Below are 22,286 nucleotides of genomic sequence, written 5' to 3'. Positions count from 1 at the left end.
TATTGTCATTTAGTCCTTAAATAAAATAGACAACTTGTCTTTTAGTAGTAAGTAAACAAACAAAGACTCCTAATTAGTCTATGCAGTAACATATTGTGTCATTTATACACCTATTATTTTCTACACATTATGAGGGACAAACTGTAAAAATTTGATTTTTAATCTACTTGTTCATTTACTGTTAATATCTGCTTATTTTCTGTTTTAACATGTTCTATCTACACTTCTGTTCAAATGTAATAATCACTTATTCTTCTCTTCTTTGATACTTGACATTAGTTTTGGATGATACCACACATTTAGGTATGGATGTGATACCAAGTAGTTACAGGATCGTACAATAAAATATAATACCTAATGAACCAATAATAATATGGTTAAGAAATATTGATGTAAAGGGTAGGTGTCGCACTGTTTTCTGTTCTAACATGTTCTATCTACACTTCCGTTAAAATGTAATAATCACTTATTCTTCTCTTCTTTGATACTTGACATTAGTTTTGGATGATACCACACATTTAGGTATGGATCTGATACCAAGTAGTTACAGGATCATACATTGGTCATATACAAAGACATATTTACTGACTTTATAAACATACTATACGTTTTTGAAAAAGGAAAAAAGGTTTTGTAATGCTAAAAAAATATCGATGTAATCACAGTAGTATCGACTAGATACGCTCTTGTACTTGGTATCATTACAGTGGATGTCAGGTGTAGCCACGCCCCCTCCAGCTCCATGCGGACCTGAGTGAGGACAACAGGGTGACAAGAACTAAATCATCCAGACTAGAGATAAATTGTATTATTATGTTTATCTTACCTAAAAATAAATATATTTATTATCAAAAAATAAAAAATAAACTAAATACATGTTTACTATATTTTGCTAAAAACATCAAAATTAATTGTATTTTTATTTGTATTTTTTCCTGACTCCTTATTACATCCAGCCATAGAATTATACATTAAAATAAACATATTTGAGATAATTGATTTTAAATTTGCATAATAATTCTTTTAAAATGACCATATTTAAATATTAAAATAATTGCTTGTTTATCAACAACTTTAGCATTTTATTCATTACATTTTGAAACTCTCAGAAGCCAAGTTATGTTATATTCCTTAATATTTATTTATGCAAGTTTGAAATATCAATTATCTAAACACAGATTTGTTTGCATATTTTCAGGATGTAGATATATATATATATATATATATATATATATATATATATATATATATATATATATATATATATATATATATATATATATATATATATATGTATGAAATACTTGACTTGGTGAATTCTAGCTGTCAATATACTCCTCCCCTCTTAACCACGCCCCCAACCACGCCCCAACCCACCCCCGACCACGCCCCACCCCCCACCTCCTGAAATCGGAGGTCTCAAGGTTGGCAAGTATGTCCTCCAGTGATAATGTTTCTTGTCAGAAACTCACTTTATTTGTCAACATGTAGGTCAGAATTGAGGGATTTAGAAGTAGCTAAAACAAAGTGGATGTATGTTAACTGCTAGCTAGCTGGCCATGTCTTAAAGCACCTCTTCTTGAGGGTGTTTCAGAGTTTGTCGCTGATCTAGTGACACATGCATATAATATAATTATAATGGGGGAATCACTTCTTTATCTTTATATCTTCAAAATGTGTCCATTCTCAATTTTCTGTCCACACACTGTGTCTTCTTGTAAGTACTCAGTGTATGTGCACTGCCGAACATGCTCCGGTGCTCGCAAAACCAGCAATGTCACCCGTTACCGTTATAGTATGGTATATTGGTACTGTTCCAGTACCGGTATACCGTACAACCCCATTAGAAGGTGTCTTCTAATTGGATTGCGCTCCAGAACATCAGAAACAACAACAACAACGGAAAGCTGAATAAAAAAGCAGACCTTTCCTTGTCATATTCTCACTCACTCAAATGGAAACTATTTGGATACGGCGTTGTTTTGCCGCTCTATCATCCTTTCAGACCGCTGATGGAGCTGTCCAACAAGTCAATAAATAATGGATGACAAATATGCCCTTCAAGTCTATCCACAATGATATATAATTTAGCTCCAGCCAGACAAAACTCCTTTTCTGACATATTAATAATGCTGCGGCTGACGCTTCCATCCTTCAAAGATCGTTGGCCCGCTTCCCGCCAGACGTCCTGATCCACCCTAAGAGGATAAAGAGTACATTTTTTCCCGTCCGGGTGACGCGTGTAAGTAGAAATAAGAAGCGGCGGTCTTAAGCTCGGCTGATGAACATATTTCCAAGCGTGTCAGTCAAAAGTGTGGCTGACAGGAAGCCCCCCTGCGGAGTCTCCCAGTGGCATTCTACGCAACAACTTCAGCACGATCCTGTTTCAAGTGCGGGGATTGGGCCACGTTCTTCTGGGGACCGGTTTCTAAGTCTGAAAGCCATCAGGAACACTTTGGTGCATCATGAAGAACAAAGATTCTTGTAAGACTCAAAGAAGTTCCTTGCCTGGTTCTTCTCCAGACATTCATTACATCCGCCTGTCGAGGCTGCGTTCACACTTGTGCTTGAGTTTTCCTGAAACTTGTATTTTTGCCTCATCCTTCACTTTAAGCATGAGTGAAGAATGTGTGAACCAATCAATCAATCAAAATGTATTTATATAGCCCTTAATCACAAGCGTCTCAAAGGGCTGCACAAGCAACAACCATGTCCTCGGCTCAGATCCCACAACAGGGAGGGTCTGATGGAGTATTAAATTCCCCCATTATAAATATGTTATCTGCATGTGTCACTAGATCAACAACAGACTCTGGGGGCGATAGATAACCGAAGAATGCACCACCCAGAAAGAGATGATGCAGTATTATCTGCTCACAGATGCTACCTGGTGGTGGTTTGAGCACACTGCAGCAAGTACCACTCCTTAATGGTTCAGTCACACGCAGGGTTCTCACAGGAGCGTGGCGAAAATACAACCTGATCTACTAAGTCATATTTTTCGGACTATAAGGCGCACTTAACATCTTTAAATGTTCTTCAAAAATCGACTTATAACCCGGTATTAATTCTGGTTGTGCTAACCGACCCCTAAGCAATTTAATTTGGTACATGGTGTAATAATAAGTGTGACCAGTAGATGGCTGTCACACATAAGAGATACGCGTGGACTGCAGGTTGACACCAGTAAAGCAAGCTCAAAACTAGTTTTAAGAGCTATTTACTTATATTTAGTCATTGGCCTTACGTCATAATCTTAATTTTATCATGAATACCGTATTTTTCCGACTATAATGCACACTTAAAATATTTTAATTTTCTCAAAAATCGACTTATAACCTGGTGTGCCTAATGTATGTATTAATTCTGGTTGTGCTAAATGACCCCTAAACAGATTTATTTTGTACATGGTGTAAGGATAAGTGTGACCAGTAGATGGCAGTCACACATAAGAGATATGTGTAGACCACAGGTTGACGCCAGTAAACAACACCACAACTTTGAAGTTTCATTGAGAATATAGAACATTACACACGACACTCAAAGATCTGTCAAGATGTTTTAGTACGACTTTGGTAAGCTATGAAGCCGCACCGCTTGATGGACGGCCGGAGAATTGCGGCTACCATAGTCAGACGTACTGTGCTTCAACATACAATATTATTATGGTGTGTGTATAAGGACCCCAAAATGGCACCTATCAGGCTTGCAAAAATAATTAATAATAATAGATTTTATTTGTAAAAACACTTTACATTGAGCAAGCAACCTCAAAGTGCTACAGTGCATTAAAAAAAATAAAAATAAAAACTATCCATCCATCCATCCATCTTCTTCCGCTTATCCGAGGTCGGGTCGCGGGGGCAGCAGCCTAAGAAGGGAAGCCCAGACTTCCCTCTCCCCAGCCACTTCGTCCAGCTCTTCCCGGGGGACCCCGAGGCGTTCCCAGGCCAGCCGGGAGACATAGTCTTCCCAACGTGTCCTGGGTCTTCCCCGTGGCCTCCTACCGGTCGGACGTGCCCTAAACACCTCCCGAGGGAGGCGATCGGGTGGCATCCTGACCAGATGCCCGAACCACCTCATCTGGCTCCTCTCCATGTGGAGGAGCAGCGGCTTTACTTTGAGCTCCCCCCGGATGACAGAGCTTCTCACCCTATCTCTAAGGGAGAGCCCCGCCACCCGGCGGAGGAAACTCATTTCGGCCGCTTGTACCCGTGATCTTGTCCTTTCGGTCATAACCCAAAGCTCATGACCATAGGTGAGGATGGGAACGTAGATCGACCGGTAAATTGAGAGCTTTGCCTTCCGGCTCAGCTCCTTCTTCACCACAACGGATCGATACAGTGTCCACATTACTGAAGATGCCGCACCGATCCGCCTGTCGATCTCACCATCCACTCTTCCCTCACTCGTGAACAAGACTCCGAGGTACTTGAACTCCTCCACTTGGGGCAAGATCTCCTCCCCAACCCGGAGATGGCACTCCACCCTTTTCCGGGCGAGAACCATGGACTCGGACTTGGAGGTGCTGATTCTCATCCCAGTCGCTTCACACTCGGCTGCGAACCAAACCAGGGAGAGCTGAAGATCCTGGCCAGATGAAGCCATCAGGACCACATCATCTGCAAAAAGCAGAGACCTAATCCTGCAGCCACCAAACCAGATCCCCTCAACGCCTTGACTGCGCCTAGAAATTCTGTCCATAAAAGTTATGAACAGAATGGGTGACAAAGGGCAGCCTTGGCGGAGTCCAACCCTCACTGGAAACGTGTCCGACTTACTGCCGGCAATGCGGACCAAGCTCTGACACTGATCATACAGGGAGCGGACTGCCAAAATCAGACAGTCCGATACCCCATACTCTCTGAGCACTCCCCACAGGACTTCCCGAGGGACACGGTCGAATGCCTTCTCCAAGTCCACAAAGCACATGTAGACTGGTTGGGCAAACTCCCATGCACCCTCAAGGACCCTGCCGAGAGTATAGAGCTGGTCCACAGTTCCACGACCAGGACGAAAACCACACTGTTCCTCCTGAATCCGAGGTTCGAATATCCGGCGTAGCCTCTTCTCCAGTACACCTGAATAGACCTTACCGGGAAGGCTGAGGAGTGTGATCCCACGATAGTTAGAACACACCCTCCGGTTCCCCTTCTTAAAGAGAGGAACCACCACCCCGGTCTGCCAATCCAGAGGTACCGCCCCCGATGTCCACGCGATGCTGCAGAGTCTTGTCAACCAAGACAGCCCCACAGCATCCAGAGCCTTAAGGAACTCCGGGCGGATCTCATCCACCCCCGGGGCCTTGCCACCAAGGAGCTTTTTAACTACCTCAGCAACCTCAGCCCCAGAAATAGAAGAGCCCACCACAGATTCCCCAGGCACTGCTTCCTCATAGGAAGACGTGTTGGTGGGATTGAGGAGGTCTTCGAAATATTCCCTCCACCGATCCACAACATCCGCAGTCGAGGTCAGCAGAACACCATCCTCACCATACACGGTGTTGATAGTGCACTGCTTCCCCTTCCTGAGGCGGCGGATGGTGGTCCAGAATCGCTTCGAAGCCGTCTGGAAGTCGTTTTCCATGAAGAAGGAGTCCTATCGGGTTCTTTTGGCTCATAGGACTCCTGAGGCAGCTGACAGGTACCGACAGGCCAAGCGGTGTGCGGCTTCAGCGGTTGCGGAGGCAAAAACTCGGACATGGGAGGAGTTCGGGGAAGCCATGGAAAAAATAAAAACTAGAACAGCCTATTTGCCCATTGACACATTCTCAAAAACCTACATTTCAGAAAGCCGTTTGGGTGGGGACAACGGACTGGCACGGTACATATCATCATCGTTTCCACCTAAAAACAGTTCTGTGAGGACAGGCTCTAAGTTTGTGGTCCGAGGCTTGCACCTATTTGCCACAGTGCTCCTGATTTTCGGTAGGCGAACGTTCAATTGTGGTCAGAAAAATTGCATGCTTTCTTCCAACAAGACTGGCCACAATAAACAGGTGACCGCTATTGACAAGTTTGATAGGGCTACTTTTCTCCATGGGGGGCATTTTTTGCCACCATTGACAGGTTCTCAAAAATTTCAGACCACCAAAAACTTAGTTTGCGTGAGGATAACTGGCTGACACAATACATATCGTCACCATTTTCACCCAAAAACGATTCTGTGGGGACAGGCCCTAAGTTTGTGGTCAAAGGCTTGCACCTATTTGCCACAGTGCTCCTGATTTTCGGTAGGGGAACGTTCAATTCTAGTCAGAAAAGTTGCATGTTTTCTTCCAACCAGAGTGAGCTTGTTTCTCCCCAATCCACCCCGTATCGTCCATTAAGCATTCGGACCATCACCTGGGCGAAACGCTATTGACTGAGGAGTTGCATCTCCAGGAAAACTACCACAAAAACATAGCCTGTTCCACCAACAAACACAATTCTTCACACAGATTGCACTTCAACAGCACATGGCACACAACAACAGCCATCTACGCTCTCAAAGCCTTTCATATAGTCTGCGCTAACAATTTAGCAAGGAGCAGCCAATGAGACGTCTGCTTTTAACAACAACAATCTTGTTCAAGTCCATCCTTGACGATGTGGGCAAACTACAGGTACAAAGAAGGCGGTGAAGGCAAATCAATATTGATGGCAGCAGGAGGAAGGCTGGAAATGAAGTGCGACTACATTAAGACGCCATGAATCCCAATAACAGGGTCTGGCAACTAAATAACACGCTGAGAAGGAGGATTGACACACCAGCAGCCATTGTTTTGTAACACCACTGCAGGGATGGAGGAGGGACCATTCTTTAGCACACGTATTGTGTAGAAAGGTAAATACACTTAAAGGGGAACTGCACTTTTTGGGGGGATTTTTTTTTTTTTTTTTGCTTTCTAACATGTCAAAATCGTCTCGTTCGAGGTGGCGAGCAATGCAGCTAATTTTAGCAATCAATTTCAATTTCAGCCTGTATTCACGTCCGCTTTCCCACGATATAAACAGCGTGCCTGCCCAAACACATTATAACTGTAGAATGATGGAGGGCGAGTTCTTGGTTTCTTTATTGTTAGGCAGTTTCATTAACGTCCTCCCAGCGCGGCAACAACACACAACAACAGCAGTCACGTTTTATTCTACCGTAAAGCAGTTTGTCTACCGTAAACAGCAATGCTGTTGTAATATATTGAGTTGGAGGCAATAAACAGGCGAGGTGATGAAGTACGTCGCTTTACTGTAGACTTCAGAACAGACTCACACACTTGACGTCAGGTAACGTAAGTCGTTGGCCAACCAAAAAGTAACCCCAGTACGCTATAGCCAACATTCACCAGGAGATGGCAACAGACAAACATAGATCACTCTATTACATTCCTCCCCTTTTAGAAATGTAGAAGTTACTCAAAAGAAATAAACAACCCAACCCAAAAAATGCAGCAGCTCAATTAAAAAACTGTCCTTAAGCCACATTCTTTTTTTTTTTTTTTTTAGTACTGAACTCTTAACCCTCATTTGTAAACAATAACATGCTTATTATACAAACAGTATTTGTACACCTTTAAACTCATATTTTTATACTGTCTTCAGAGATTAAGTTTTTTTTGGTGGTACTCGAAACCTTTCTGGGTACCTGCGAAAGGGTGTTCAGCATGGTTAGAAATATAGTGAGAGAGAATAGAACACGGATGGACAATTCAACTCAACAATGAGTAGATGAGTGTTATGTGTGTGTGTATATGTGTAAATAAATGAACACTGAAATTCAAGTATTTATTTTATTTATATATATATATATATATATATATATATATATATATATATATGTATGTGTGGGAAAAAAAATCACAAGACTATTTCATCTCTACAGGCCTGTTTCATGAGGGCGGGTACCCTCAATCGTCAGGAGATTTTAATGGGAGTATTCGCATACCATGGTTTTTATAGGGCACAGAGTGGGTGGGTACAGGCTGGCGTAGGGGCGTGGTAATTGGCTCATGTGTTACCTAGGAGGTGTTTCCGTCTATGGCGGCATGCTGTTACAATTTCGCTGCGCTTGTTGAGGGATGACAGGTCTGGACGGTAAATAATAAACAGTTTCTCTTTCAAGCATAGGTTGCATCTTTTATTACCACTATTGTAAGGTGTGCTGGATGCAAGAATTTGCCATGTTATTGAATATTCAACATTATTGTCTTTGAGGTCCCAAATGTGTTTGCTGAGTTCTGTGGTATTTCGCAGGTTTTGGTTCCTGAAAGAAGCCTTGTGATTGTTCCATCTGGTTTTGAATTCTCCCTCGGTTAATCCTACATATGTGTCGGATGTGTTAATGTCCTTGCGTGTTACCTTAGATTGGTAGACAACTGATGTTTGTAAGCACCCCCCGTTGAGGGGGCAATCAGGTTTCTTTCGACAATTACATCCTTTGTTGGTTTTGGAGTCGCTCTGTCTGAGGGCCGACGGCTCATTTGCAATTGTTTTGTTGTGGTTTGAGATGATTTGTCGTATATTGTTCATGCAGCTGTAGCTGAATTTAATGTTGTTCTTGTTGAATACTTTTCTTAGGATGTTGTCTTTGGGAAAGTGTTTGTCAATCAGATTGAGGAATTTGTGTCCAATGTTAGTTGAGACGTTTTTGCTGTATGGGGGGTTGTACCAGATGATGTCGTTCCGTTTTCTGTTCTTTTATATATATATATATATATATATATATATATATATATATATATAATAAAATAAATATATATATAGCTAGAATTCACTGAAAGTCAAGTATTTAATATATATATATATATATATATATATATATATATATATATGTATATGAAATACTTGACTTTCAGTGAATTCTAGCTGTAAATATACTCCTCCCCTCTTAGCCACGCCCCCACCCAATGGATGAATGGATGCAGACTCTTATCTAAATCCACCAACTCATCAGGTTCTGCCGATGAATAAAAAGTCCCCGCTTTAGCAGACATGACAGAGATGCTCGTAAAATATGACACCCGAAAAGGTCATTTGCAGGAAAAACTGTTATTATTATCACTTTCCTGTCTTTGTAAAAGCAGATTTGTGGCCGCTGCCGCTTCTGAAGACAGTCCAAAGACCAGAATGTTCTGTAGATCAGGGCTTCTTTACCTTTTTCACCTCGGGGCCAGGGCCGGCCCGTGGCATAGGCCGTATAGGCAAATGCTAAGGGCGCCGTCCATCAGGGGGCGCCACGCCAGTGCCACAAATGTTCGAGAAAAAAAAAAAAAAAAAAGTTGGTACTATTATTTCTAAATACAAAAAATAATCCGACGTTAATTAAAATGCAAAGTAAAGCCTATTTAATAGAAATATTATTTGTTACAACATTACGCCCCCCCCCCCCCCCCCCCCCCCCCGCACGGTGCGCCCCCTCCCTTCCCGTATCATGACTCTTTTTGGACGTCACCACATCAAAAAATCAACACAAGATGTCAAAACGGCCAAAACTGTCAGGTGCCCAGGGAAGAAAAAAGAGAAAAGAAGAGGAGTAGAAACGAGAAAAGACAGAGGTAGCAGGTAGGTAACGTTAGCCTACATGAAATTATTTGTCTGTTACAGAATGTGATAGTAACCTGGCTTTTTAGCATTAAGCTAATGTTACATGATTCGGCAATTGCTAATCAATAAATAGCTAGTTCTGTTTTAACGTCGGGTTAATATTGTGGAGGGGGCTAAATTGTTATGGAAAATAATAATGTAACGTTAGGTAATTACAGTACTCCCACCTTACATTCCTCAGGGACATTTGTATTAGATCTTTTAAGCAGGTGTTTTTTGTTTACATTGTTATTGCCTTCTGGTTAGCTAATGTTTGCCCTGCAGGTAATAGTCACTTTTCCACCCCTTTATATATTAGGTATAGTTGTAAGTTAAAAAAAAAAGGTCAAAGACAAAGCTATTCGGTTTCTTGTGAGTATATACACTTCACTGCCGATGTGGGGGGGCGCCACCTAAAATCTTGCCTAGGGCGCCAGATTGGTTAGGGCCGGGCCTGCTCGGGGCCCAGCTTTGCCACTACAAAGAGGCCCGGGGCCCACTCAGATATTAACACTGAACTAGTAATCTTTTAAATTGTATTCAAATACATCTAACCTTCTTACAGATTACCCTTGTCAAACGATATTAAAGCATGTGTTCGTCACAAAGGTTATTACCGAGGCTTAGGTCAGGCTGATTACAATAATGAATAGTGCAAAAGAAGGGACTCATAAGAACTGACTGAACATACATTGTCATACAATTACGCAGTACTACAATAAATACATCCGAATGAAACTCATCATAGATACAAATATGTATGTTTCTTGAATAAACTGTGCATTTTAGTCATCATTTTTGCGCCTGAAAAACTTTTTTATGACTTTATCCCCAGACTTCTTCTGTTTGTTTGCTTTCGTCATTACTGCCACAAGTGGTGGAAAAGTGTATTACGCCTGAGTACCAATACAGACCACAGCTGAGAAACTGATATTTCACTGCGGCCCCTCTAGGGGCCAATCCAATTAGAATCCAACAACACTGCAGCAAATTGGTACTTACTTCCCTTTTTCAAAACTTGTAAGTGAAGTGAATTAATTAGCTCATATTATGTTCTACATATGGTGAACGTTTACGTTCACCTTGGAGAAAGCAAACCACCGGGTTTAATTAAACTGTGGTATCTCAGTTTGAACACATGTGTCAGTGTTTCTTTTCCCGAGATGCAAGTAAAGCTGGACTGGTCATGGCGTGAAGGTAAATACATATATATTTATATTTATTCATAACACTCACAGGAACAAAAAGCGCGCTCAAGGCGGATGTACAAACTTGACTAACGAAACAAAAAGACTTGCACGTGAACAATTCAACAAAAACACTAACTGTGGCATTAATAAACAAAAAAAAAACTTACTTGGCATGGACTATGAAGTGCGCAGAGGTAAAAGTGTGACAGGGGTATGAATCCGGGATGTCACCAGAAAGACAAACTGAAAACAATGAACTTAAATACTACAGACATGATTAACGACGTGCGTGACTCAAAACGTGGAAACAGGTGCGTGACGTGACAGGTGAAAACTAATGGGTTGCTATGGTGACAAACAAGAGTGCACAATGAGTCCAAACGTGAAACAAATGGGTAATCATGGAAACAAGACAAGGGAGTGAAAAGCCAGAAACTAAAGAGTCCAATAACTAAACAAAACATTGACTAAAACAAAACATGATCACACAGACATGACAACATGATAACATAAGGCCCCTTAGTTTTCCATTCGCAGGTGGATTGGATCACTTCTCGTAGGAAAACACTTTGGAATGCAAAAGTGATAACCATATGCTTGAGAAAAGACTACCTGTCTAGCTAAACGCCAACATTTGAGTTATGACTTAAAGTTAAAGTACGAATGATTGTCACACACACACACTAGGTGTGGCGAGATTATTCTCTGCATTTGACCCATCACCCTTGATCACCCCCTGGGAGGTGAGGGGAGCAGTGAGCAGCAGCGGTGGCCCGCGCCCGGGAATAATTTCTGGTGATCCATCCATCCATCTTCTTCCGCTTATCCGAGGTCGGGTCGCGGGGGCAGCAGTCTAAGCAGGGAAGCCCAGACTTCCCTCTCCCCAGCCACTTCGTCCAGCTCCTCCCGGGGGACCCCGAGGCGTTCCCAGGCCAGCCGGGAGACATAGTCTTCCCAACGTGTCCTGGGTCTACCCCGTGGCCTCCTACCGGTCGGACGTGCCCTAAACACCTCCCTAGGGAGGCGTTCGGGTGGCATCCTGACCAGATGCCCGAACCACCTCATCTGGCTCCTCTCCATGTGGAGGAGCAGCGGCTTTACTTTGAGCTCCTCCCGGATGGCAGAGCTTCTCACCCTATCTCTAAGGGAGAGCCCCGCCACCCGGCAGAGGAAACTCATTTCGGCCGCTTGTACCCGTGATCTTGTCCTTTCGGTCATAACCCAAAGCTCATGACCATAGGTGAGGATGGGAACGTAGATCGACCGGTAAATTGAGAGCTTTGCCTTCCGGCTCAGCTCCTTCTTCACCACAACGGACCGATACAGCGTCCGCATTACTGAAGACGCCGCACCGATCCGCCTGTCGATCTCACGATTCACTCTTCCCTCACTCGTGAACAAGACTCCGAGGTACTTGAACTCCTCCACTTGGGGCAAGATCTCCTCCCCAACCCGGAGATGGCACTCCACCCTTTTCCGGGCGAGAACCATGGACTCGGACTTGGAGGTGCTGATTCTCATCCCAGTTGCTTCACACTCAGCTGCGAACCGATCCAGTGAGAGCTGAAGATCCTGGCCAGATGAAGCCATCAGGACCACATCATCTGCAAAAAGCAGAGACCTAATCCTGCAGCCACCAAACCAGATCCCTTCAACGCCTTGACTGCGCCTAGAAATTCTGTCCATAAAAGTTATGAACAGAATCGGTGACAAAGGGCAGCCTTGGCGGAGTCCAACCCTCACTGGAAACGTGTCCGACTTACTACCGGCAATGCGGACCAAGCTCTGGCACTGATCATACAGGGAGCGGACTGCCACAATCAGACAGTCCGATACCCCATACTCTCTGAGCACTCCCCACAGGACTTCCCGAGGGACACGGTCCAATGCCTTCTCCAAGTCCACAAAACATTCTGGTGATTTAACCCCCAATTCCAACCCTTGATGCTGAGTGCCAAGCAGGGAGGTAATGGCTCCCATTTTTATAGTCTTTGGTATGAACTCACGACCTACCCATCTCAGGGCGGACACTCTAAAGCAGTTGTTTTGCAGACACTTACACACAAACATCACCTTACATGGTCAGGTTGTCTTGTCCTGACTTAGCACGCACACCCAGACAGAGAAAGAAGGAATATATAACTGATGGTTTGGTTTCTCCAGGTTAGGATTGATTGATTGATTGAAACTTTTATGAGTAGATTGCACAGTACAGTACATATTCCGTACAATTGACCACTAAATGGTAAGTTTTTCAACTTGTTTAAGTCGGGGTCCACGTTAATCAATTCATGGTAAAAGGAGGCCTTAATTTTTTGACCGGAGCTCCTCCAGGTACTGCAGACCTGCTTAATGACACTCACTTGTAAGTAAGCAACTTGTGGTTCAGCAAAGCGTCGTCGACGTCTCTTTTGATCCAGCCGCTCTGCCTTGTTGCCCTCCTGCCCGGCAGGGTGTGACAAGACCAGTAAAAATGTAAGGTCTCCTACTCATGGAGGTCTTCTCATCCCTAAAGCCGGCGGTATGAAGAGGCTCGTTTCTCTGCGAAATGGGTCCGCTTATGTTGACTTCTTCCGTAAACTCGCCTGTTGTTGTACAATCGGATTCGTGCTGGTGACAAAAATCCACAAAAACCGAGCAAGGCGTGTGGGCGAGGAAGACGAAGAAGACACCCAGACACTTACCTTGAAAGCCTGGCCATGAGATCATAGTTCCTGACTTCTTCCGCTGCAGACTTCTCAGCTGCTCTTTCATCCTCCTTTCAGCAGCCAACAAAATGCACCCATTTAGATTGTGCACAAACAAAGATGTCAACAAAATGGAGAAATGACTTGAGTGTGATGGATAAAGTCATGGAGACGGTCCTAAAATGTGCAACTGGCGTGGACTGGTGTTGTCCTAATACCAATATTGTGGTACCAGTACCGGTACCAAATGTATTTAGACACTTTTTGATTTATTATTGTCATTTAGTCCTTAAATAAAATAGACAACTTGTCTTTTAGTAGTAAGTAAAGAAATGTACTCAACCGCCAACTTCTGTCTCCTCTCTTGCTCAGCATGCGAGCTGATGAACCAGGGAATCCTGGCCCTGGTCACGTCCACGGGGTGTGCCGCCGCCAGCGCCTTGCAGTCCCTGACCGACGCCATGCACATCCCCCACCTCTTCATCCAGAGGAACGGGGACGGCGCCCCCCGGGCGGCCTGCCAGCTCAACCCCAGCCCGGACGGGGAGAGCTACACCCTGGCCGCCCGTCCCCCGGTCCGCCTCAACGACGTCCTGCTCACGCTGGTCTCCGAGTTGCACTGGCAGAAGTTCATCATCTTCTACGAGAGCGACTACGGTAAGTTGGGACACTTCGGGTTTGGTTATTTCAATATTGCCAGGAACTGAATCAGAACATGTAGATACGTAACATGTAGCATACTTGCCAACCCTCCCGAATTTTCCGGGAGACTCCCGAAATTCAGCGCCTCTCCCGAAAACCTCCCGGGACAAATATTCTCCCGAAAATCTCCCGATTTTCAGCCGGAGCTGGAGGCCACGCCCCCTCCAGCTCCATGCGGACCTGAGTGAGGACAACAGGGTGACAAGAACTAAATCATCCAGACTAGAGATAAATTGTATTATTATGTTTATCTTACCTAAAAATAAATATATTTATCAATTAAAAAAAATAAAAAATAAAAATTTTTACTATATTTTGCTAAAAACATCAAAATTAATTGTATTTTTCTTTGTATTTTTTCCTGACTCCTTATTACATCCAGCCATAGAATTATACATTAAAATAAACATATTTGAAATAATTGATTTTAAATTATCATAATAATTCATGTCAACACCGTGTATGGTGGGGATGGTGCTCTGCTGACCTCGACTGCGGATGTTGTGGATCGGTGGAGGGAATACTTCGAAAACCTCCTCAATCCTACCAGCACGTCTTCCTATGAGGAAGCAGGGCCTGGGGAAGCTGTGGTGGGCTCTCCTATTTCTGGGGCTGAGGTTGCCGAGGTAGTTAAAAAGCTCCTCGGTGGCAAGGCCCCGGGGGTGGATGAGATCCGCCTGGAGTTCCTTAAGGCTCTGGATGTTGTGGGGCTGTCTTGGTTGTCAAGACTCTGCAACATCGCGTGGACATCGGGGGCGGTACCTCTGGATTGGCAGACCGGAGTGGTGGTTCCTCTCTTTAAGAAGGGGAACCGGAGGGTGTGTTTTAACTATCGTGGGATCACACTCCTCAGCCTTCCCGGTAAGGTCTATTCAGGTGTACTGGAGAGGAGGCTACGCCGGATAGTCGAACCTCGGATTCAGGAGGAACAGTGTGGTTTTCGTCCTGGTCGTGGAACTGTGGACCAGCTCTATACTCTCGGCAGGGTCCTTGAGGGTGCATGGGAGTTTGCCCAACCAGTCTACATGTGCTTTGTGGACTTGGAGAAGGCATTCGACCGTGTACCCCGGGAAGTCCTGTGGGGAGTGCTCAGAGAGTATGGGGTAACGGACTGTCTTATTGTGGCAGTTCGCTCCCTGTATGATCAGTGTCAGAGCTTGGTCCGCATTGCCGGCAGTAAGTCGGACACGTTTCCAGTGAGGGTTGGACTCCGCCAAGGCTGCCCTTTGTCACCCATTCTGTTCATAACCTTTATGGACAGAATTTCTAGGCGCAGTCAGGGCGTTGAGGGGATCCGGTTTGGTGGCTGCAGGATTAGGTCACTGCTATTTGCAGATGATGTGGTCCTGATGGCTTCCTCCGGCCAAGATCTTCAGCTCTCACTGGATCGGTTCGCAGCCGAGGGTGAAGCGACTGGGATGGGAATCAGCACCTCCAACTCCGAGTCCATGGTTCTCTCCCGGAAAAGGGTGGAGTGCCATCTCCGAGTTGGGGAGGAGATCTTGCCCCAAGTGGAGGAGTTCAAGTACCTCGGAGTCTTGTTCACGAGTGGGGGAAGAGTGGATCGTGAGATCGACAGGCGGATCGGTGCGGCGTCTTCAGTAATGCGGACGCTGTATCGAACCGTTGTGGTGAAGAAGGAGCTGAGCCGGAAGGCGAAGCTCTCGATTTACCGGTTGATCTACGTTCCCATCCTCACCTATGGTCATGAGCTTTGGCTCATGACCGAAAGGACAAGATCACGGGTACAAGCGGCCCAAATGAGTTTCCTCCGCCGAGTGGTGGGGCTCTCCCTTAGAGATAGGGTGAGAAGCTCTGCCATCCGGGGGGAGCTCAAAGTAAAGCCGCTGCTCCTCCACATCGAGAGGAGCCAGATGAGGTGGTTCGGGCATCTGGTCAGGATGCCACCCGAACGCCTCCCTAGGAAGGTGTTTCGGGCACGTCCGACCGGTAGGAGGCCACGGGGAAGACCCAGGACACGTTGGGAAGACTATGTCTCCCGGCTGGCCTGGGAACGCCTCGGGATCCCCCGGGAGGAGCTGGACGAAGTGGCTGGGGAGAGGGAAGTCTGGGCTTCCCTGCTTAAGCTGCTGCCCCCGCGACCCGACCTCGGATAAGCGGAAGAAAATGGATGGATGGATGGAATAATAATTCATTTAAAATGACCATATTTAATTATTAAAATAATTGCTTGTTTATCAACAACTTTAGCATTTTATTCATTACATTTTGAAACTCTCAGAAGCCAAGTTATGTTATATTCCTTAATATTTATTTATGCAAGTTTGAAGTATCAATTATCCAAACAGTTTTGTTTGCATATTTTCAGGATGTAGATATCTCTCTATATATATATATATATATATATATATATATATATATATATATATATATATATATATATATATATATATATATATATATATATATATATATATATATATGTGTATGAAATACTTGACTTGGTGAATTCTAGCTGTCAATATACTCCTCCCCTCTTAACCACGCCCCGCCCCACCCCTGACCACGCCCCCACCCCCACCTCCCGAAATCGGAGGTCTCAAGGTTGGCAAGTATGCATGTAGATACGTAACATGTAGATGTAACGGGTATAGGAAATACTTTGATTATTTGAGTGAAATTCCTGCTAGAATATGTATATTGTTTTGTTAAGCAATGAGAGGTCCAATTGCGCCATCTGCTGGTACCTAAAAGTCTATAAATTTGACCGCAAACCGAAAGCTGTTAGCAGACTTCCCGCACTCTGCTAATGACATCAAAACCAGCGGAGGTGCTAACCACATATTGTGTGTATGTGCGTTCGGATCACTCGTTGCAGCTACCAGTAAAGAACCACATCATCCAATCCAGCCTGTGTGTGGGTTCTTGGCGGGACGGGTACACAGCAGTTACATAGATACATAACATTTTTTTACTAAAGCTTTTAGGAGACCAGCCCTTACAATGTGACTATAGCATCAGCAAGCGAGGTCTAAATCCAAACAAAAAAGAGTCCGCTTATGTAGAGCGGAACCAGCCCAGGAAGGAGCGCGGCTGCTTCTTCAAAAGAGATAAGGAACTGGCCAAAACGGCTCTGTAGGCCGACAAACAGGAGCCCTCAAGACAAAACAAAGAGTTTACTAGTGGACATAAGACAAAAGCAAGGAGGTGACGAGAAGGAATTTAAACATGACTATGGATTAAGAAAGAACACTTCAAAATATCTCATTCTCACAGTTGTTAGCTGCCTCTTGCTAGCAGTTGTCCACTATTTAGAGAAAATGTGTTCTTGTCAATAATAGGCAAGTTTCCAAAAAAGGGAAGTTCCCCTTTAAGGCTTTTTTTTTCGCCAAATGTTCCAATATTCAACATTTTCTGTTGTCTCTTCCCCGGATGTGCTTGGGAAACAAGACCATCATCTGCCTCGTCAGGCGACACTCTTAAGGCAAACAATAGTGCGGGCGATGCTTATTAGCATACCGACAATGAGCCAAATTACAGTCTAATTGGATCATCTGAGGCTCCGTGAAAGACCAGATCGTCCCAAAAGTCTCAGACGTTCGCCATTCCAGTTTTTCACTCTCATTACGGCGGCTCTGCGGACGCCCCGGCCTTTCTTGACGAGCGAAAAAAGAATTGATTGGCGATACGACGACGCCACGTCGTTGTTCCTTCTCCTAACTTTGGGTGTGCGTTAATGAGCGCTACCTTTCATATTCTTTTTAGTGTTGCGGGTAAAAGTAATTGGACGCAAGTGAAGGCAGTTCTTCGCCTGATAATAACTTTCTTGGTTCAATATTGCCAAACAAAACACAAAATAATATGTCTGCTAATGATTGCCATTTTGGGGTATGTTGAAGCACAGTACGTCTGACTATGGTAGCCGTAATGCTCCGACAATCCATCAGCTTACCAAAGTCGTACTAAAACAAGATTATTGAGCACCGTGTGTAATGTTCTATATTCTCAATGGAACATCAAAATGTTGGGCTTGCTTTGCTGGTGTCAACCTGCAGTCCACAGGTATCTCTTATGTGTAGCTGCCATCTGCCGGTTACACTTATCATTACACTACGTACCAAATAAAATTGCTTTGAGTTCGGTAAGTGCAACCAATTATTCTGTATAATAGGCACACCGGGTTATAAGGCGCATTGTCCATTTTTGAGAAAATTAAAGTATTTTGAGTGCGCCTTATAGTCCGAAAAATACGGTATTCATGCTAAAATTAAGATTATGACGTAAAGGTTAACGACTAAATAGCTCTTAAAACTAGGGACAGTTTTGGGCTTGCTTTGCTGGCGTCAACCTGCAGTCCACAAATATCTCATATGTGTGACTGCCATCTGCCGGTCACACTTATCATTACACCATGTACCAAATACAATTGCTTTGAGTTCGGTAAGCACAACCAATTATTCTGTATAATAGGCACACCGGGTTATAAGGCGCACTGTCCATTTTTGAGAAAATGAAAGTATTTTAAGTGCGCCTTATAGTCCAAAAAATACGGTATTCATGCTGAAATTAAGATTATGACGTCAAGGCCAATGACTAAATAGCTCCTAAAACTAAGGACAGTTTTGGGCTTGCTTTGCTGGTGTCAACACAGTACGTCTGACTATGGTAGTCATAATGGCGTATGTTGAAGCACAGTACGTCTGACTATGGTAGTCATAATGGCGTATGTTGAAGCACAGTACGTCTGACTATGGTAGTCGTAATGCTCCGACAATCCATCAAGCGGTGCGACTTCGTAGCTTACCAAAGTCGTACTAAAACAAGATTATTGAGCACTGTGTGTAATGTTCTATATTCTCAATGGAACATCAAAATGTTGGGCTTGCTTTGCTGGTATCTCTTATGTGTAGCTGCCATCTGCCGGTTACACTTATTATTACACTATGTACCAAATAAAATTGCTTTGAGTTCGGTAAGTGCAACCAATTATTCTGTATAATAGGCACACCGGGTTATAAGGTGCATTGTCCATTTTTGAGAAAATTAAAGTGTTTTAAGTGCGCCTTATAGTCTGAAAAATACGGTATTCATGCTAAAATTAAGATTTTGACGTAAAGGCCAACGACTAAATAGCTCTTAAAACTAGGGACAGTTTTGGGCTTGCTTTGCTGGCGTCAACCTGCAGTCAACAAGTATCTCAGATGTGTGACTGCCATCTGCCGGTCACACTTATCATTACACCATGTACCAAATACAATTGCTTTGAGTTCGGTAAGTGCAACCAATTATTCTGTATAATAGGCACACCGGGTTATAAATCGCACTGTCCATTTTTGAGAAAATGAAAGTATTTTAAGTGCGCCTTATAGTCCAAAAAATACGGTATTCATGCTAAAATTAAGATTATGACGTAAAAGCCAATGACTAAATAGCTCCTAAAACTAAGGACAGTTTTGGGCTTGCTTTGCTGGTGTCAACACAGTACGTCTGACTATGGAAGTCATAATGGCGTATGTTGAAGCACAGTACGTCTGACTATGGTAGTCGTAATACTCCGACAATCCATCAAGCGGTGCGACTTCATAGTCATCAGTCCAGAATCTTATCTCAAAGCTTGTAAAGCTACAGAATGGATAAAAACAAACTAGTCCATTTTAAGAGCACTTACTCTGCTCTAATTGTAGCCACGCTGCTTATTGACCTGAAGCGCTAAGAGTGTACAGCATTATTTGTGATAATAACAGTAATAATAGTAATAACATATAATGTTTTTTCTTTCTCGTTCCGCCTCTTGCTTACCTTTCACTGCCTTTCTTCGTCATCTCGTCTTGTCTTCTCTCAACCTTTTTGGAAACAAAGTCCTTCAAATATAAACATGGAATTGATTTACTAGTCTTTTAGTGCAATTGACATGTTCTCGACAAAAAGCTCGGCTTCGGGGGAAACAGTCTGTTTTGACGAGATGTTTGCGGCTGGATACATGATGGATGAAATATAACTGTAGATGTCAACATTGTGTACGTGCTGAAAGATTCATTTATGATTGTTTATCAAAATATAACTATAGATGTCAACATTGTGTATGTGCTGAAAGATTCATTTATGATTGTTTATCAAAATATAACTATAGATGTCAACATTGTGTATGTGCTGAAAGATTCATTTATGATTGTTTATCAAAATATAACTATAGATGTCAACATTGTGTATGTGCTGAAAGATTCATTAATGACTGTTTATCAAAAAAATAACTATAGATGTTTTTTTCCGCTGGGGACGAGTCAACTGTGCTTTTACTGTCATCCAGCGTGATGTGCGTACAGTAAAAGTCTCCATGGTTGAACAGGAAGTTGATCTGTGTCTTAACGGTCGATAGGGATGCCGTAACAGCGGGGCATTAGTCAGGGATTAGATGTGTGATTGATTAAAGTGCTTCGGGACGAGGCGCTGACTTCTGCTCGCGAAGGCCATTTATAACGCCAGCGACAAACTCAAAAGGAAATCTCCCGCCGCGCGGGTGAATTGTGGCCAAGGTTGCCGGCGGTGACGGATCGCTGGGACAACAAAACAAAAGGCTCTCCAGTTGACAAGAGCGCAGGCTTTCAAGAGTTATTTTCTGCGCTTCACACTGACTTGCTTGACTCCGTCTCCATTAAAGCCTGCATGGAGTCTTGAGGGCCGCTGACTAACTGGTCGACTCATTCATGGAAGGTTTGCTGTGACCTTCTGCTCATTGGCTTTTCTTCTAATGACAGAATTAGAGAAGATGAGAGTGTGAAATAAGTGAATCACCACACCATGAGGAACTAACATTAGCATTATTGGCAACCACTAACATGAGGAACTAATATTAGCAATATTGTCAACCACTAACATGAGGAACTAATATTAGCATTATTGTCAACCACTAACATGAGGAACTAATATTAGCATTATTGTCAACCTCTAACATTAGGAACTAATATTAGCATTGTTGTCAACCACTAACATGAGGAACAAATATTAGCATTATTATGGTGCACTCATTCATTCATAAGTGCACATCTACACCCTAGATTAGTGCACTCTTTCATTAGTGCACATCTACACCCTAGATTAGTGCACTCATTCATTAGTGCACATCTACAAGCTAGATAAGTGCATTTATGTATTAGTGCACATCTGCACGCTAAATTAGTGCACTCATTCGTAAGTGCACATCTACACCCTAGATTAGTGCATTCTTTCATTAGTGCACATCTACACCCTAGATTAGTGCACTTACTCATTAGTGCATATCTACACCCTAGATTAGTGCACTTATTCATTAGTGCACATCTACACCCTAGATTATTGCACTTATTCATTAGTGCACATCTACACCTAGATTAGTGCATTTATTCATTGGTGCACATCTACACCTAGATCAGTGCACTTATTCATTAGTGCACATCTGCACACTAAATGAGTGCACTCATTCATTAGTGCACATCTACACCCTAGATTAGTGCACTCTTTCATTAGTGCACATCTACACCATAGATTAGTGCATTTATTCATTAGTGCACATCTACACACTAAATTAGTGCAATCTTTCATTAGTGCACATCTACACCTAGATTAGTGCATTTATTCATTAGTGCACATCTACACCTAGATCAGTGCACTTATTCATTAGTGCACATCTGCACACTAAATTAGTGCACTCATTCATTAGTGCACATCTACACCCTAGATTAGTGCACTCTTTCATTAGGCACATCTACACCCTAGATTAGTGCACTTATTCATTAGTGCACATCTACTCCTAGATTAGTGCATTTATTCATTAGTGCACATCTACACCCTAGATTAGTGCACTTATTCATTAGTGCACATCTACACCTAGATTAGTGCATTTATTCATTAGTGCACATCTACACACCTAGATTAGTGCATTTATTAATTAGTGCACATCTACACCTAGATCAGTGCACTTATTCATTAGTGCACATCTACACCCTAAATTAGTGCACTCATTCATTAGTGCACATCTACATCCTAGATTTGTGCATTCATTCATTAGTGCACATCTACACTTAGATCAGTGCACTTATTCATTAGTGCACATCTGCACACTAAATTAGTGCACTCATTCATTAGTGCACATCTACACCCTAGATTAGTGCACTCTTTCATTAGTGCACAACTACACCCTAGATTAGTGCATT

At 43.3% G+C, this 22,286-nt stretch overlaps 1 protein-coding gene across 1 annotated transcript in view; it reads left to right on the top strand.

Moving 5' to 3' along the window:
- Nucleotides 1-22,286, top strand: part of grid1a (glutamate receptor, ionotropic, delta 1a) — a 758,266-nt gene that overhangs the window by 450,035 nt on the left and 285,945 nt on the right. Inside the window, exon 3 of the mRNA XM_061968559.1 lies at nucleotides 13,807-14,091. Within this exon, the coding sequence (XP_061824543.1) occupies nucleotides 13,807-14,091 (285 nt within the window). The remainder of the gene's footprint in view (nucleotides 1-13,806; nucleotides 14,092-22,286) is intronic.

Source organism: Nerophis lumbriciformis, linkage group LG02 (genome assembly GCF_033978685.3).
Source record: "Nerophis lumbriciformis linkage group LG02, RoL_Nlum_v2.1, whole genome shotgun sequence".
Taxonomy (NCBI): Eukaryota; Metazoa; Chordata; class Actinopteri; order Syngnathiformes; family Syngnathidae; genus Nerophis; species Nerophis lumbriciformis.
Note: the sequence above shows the minus strand (reverse complement) of the source record. Positions and strands in the feature narration are given on the sequence as shown.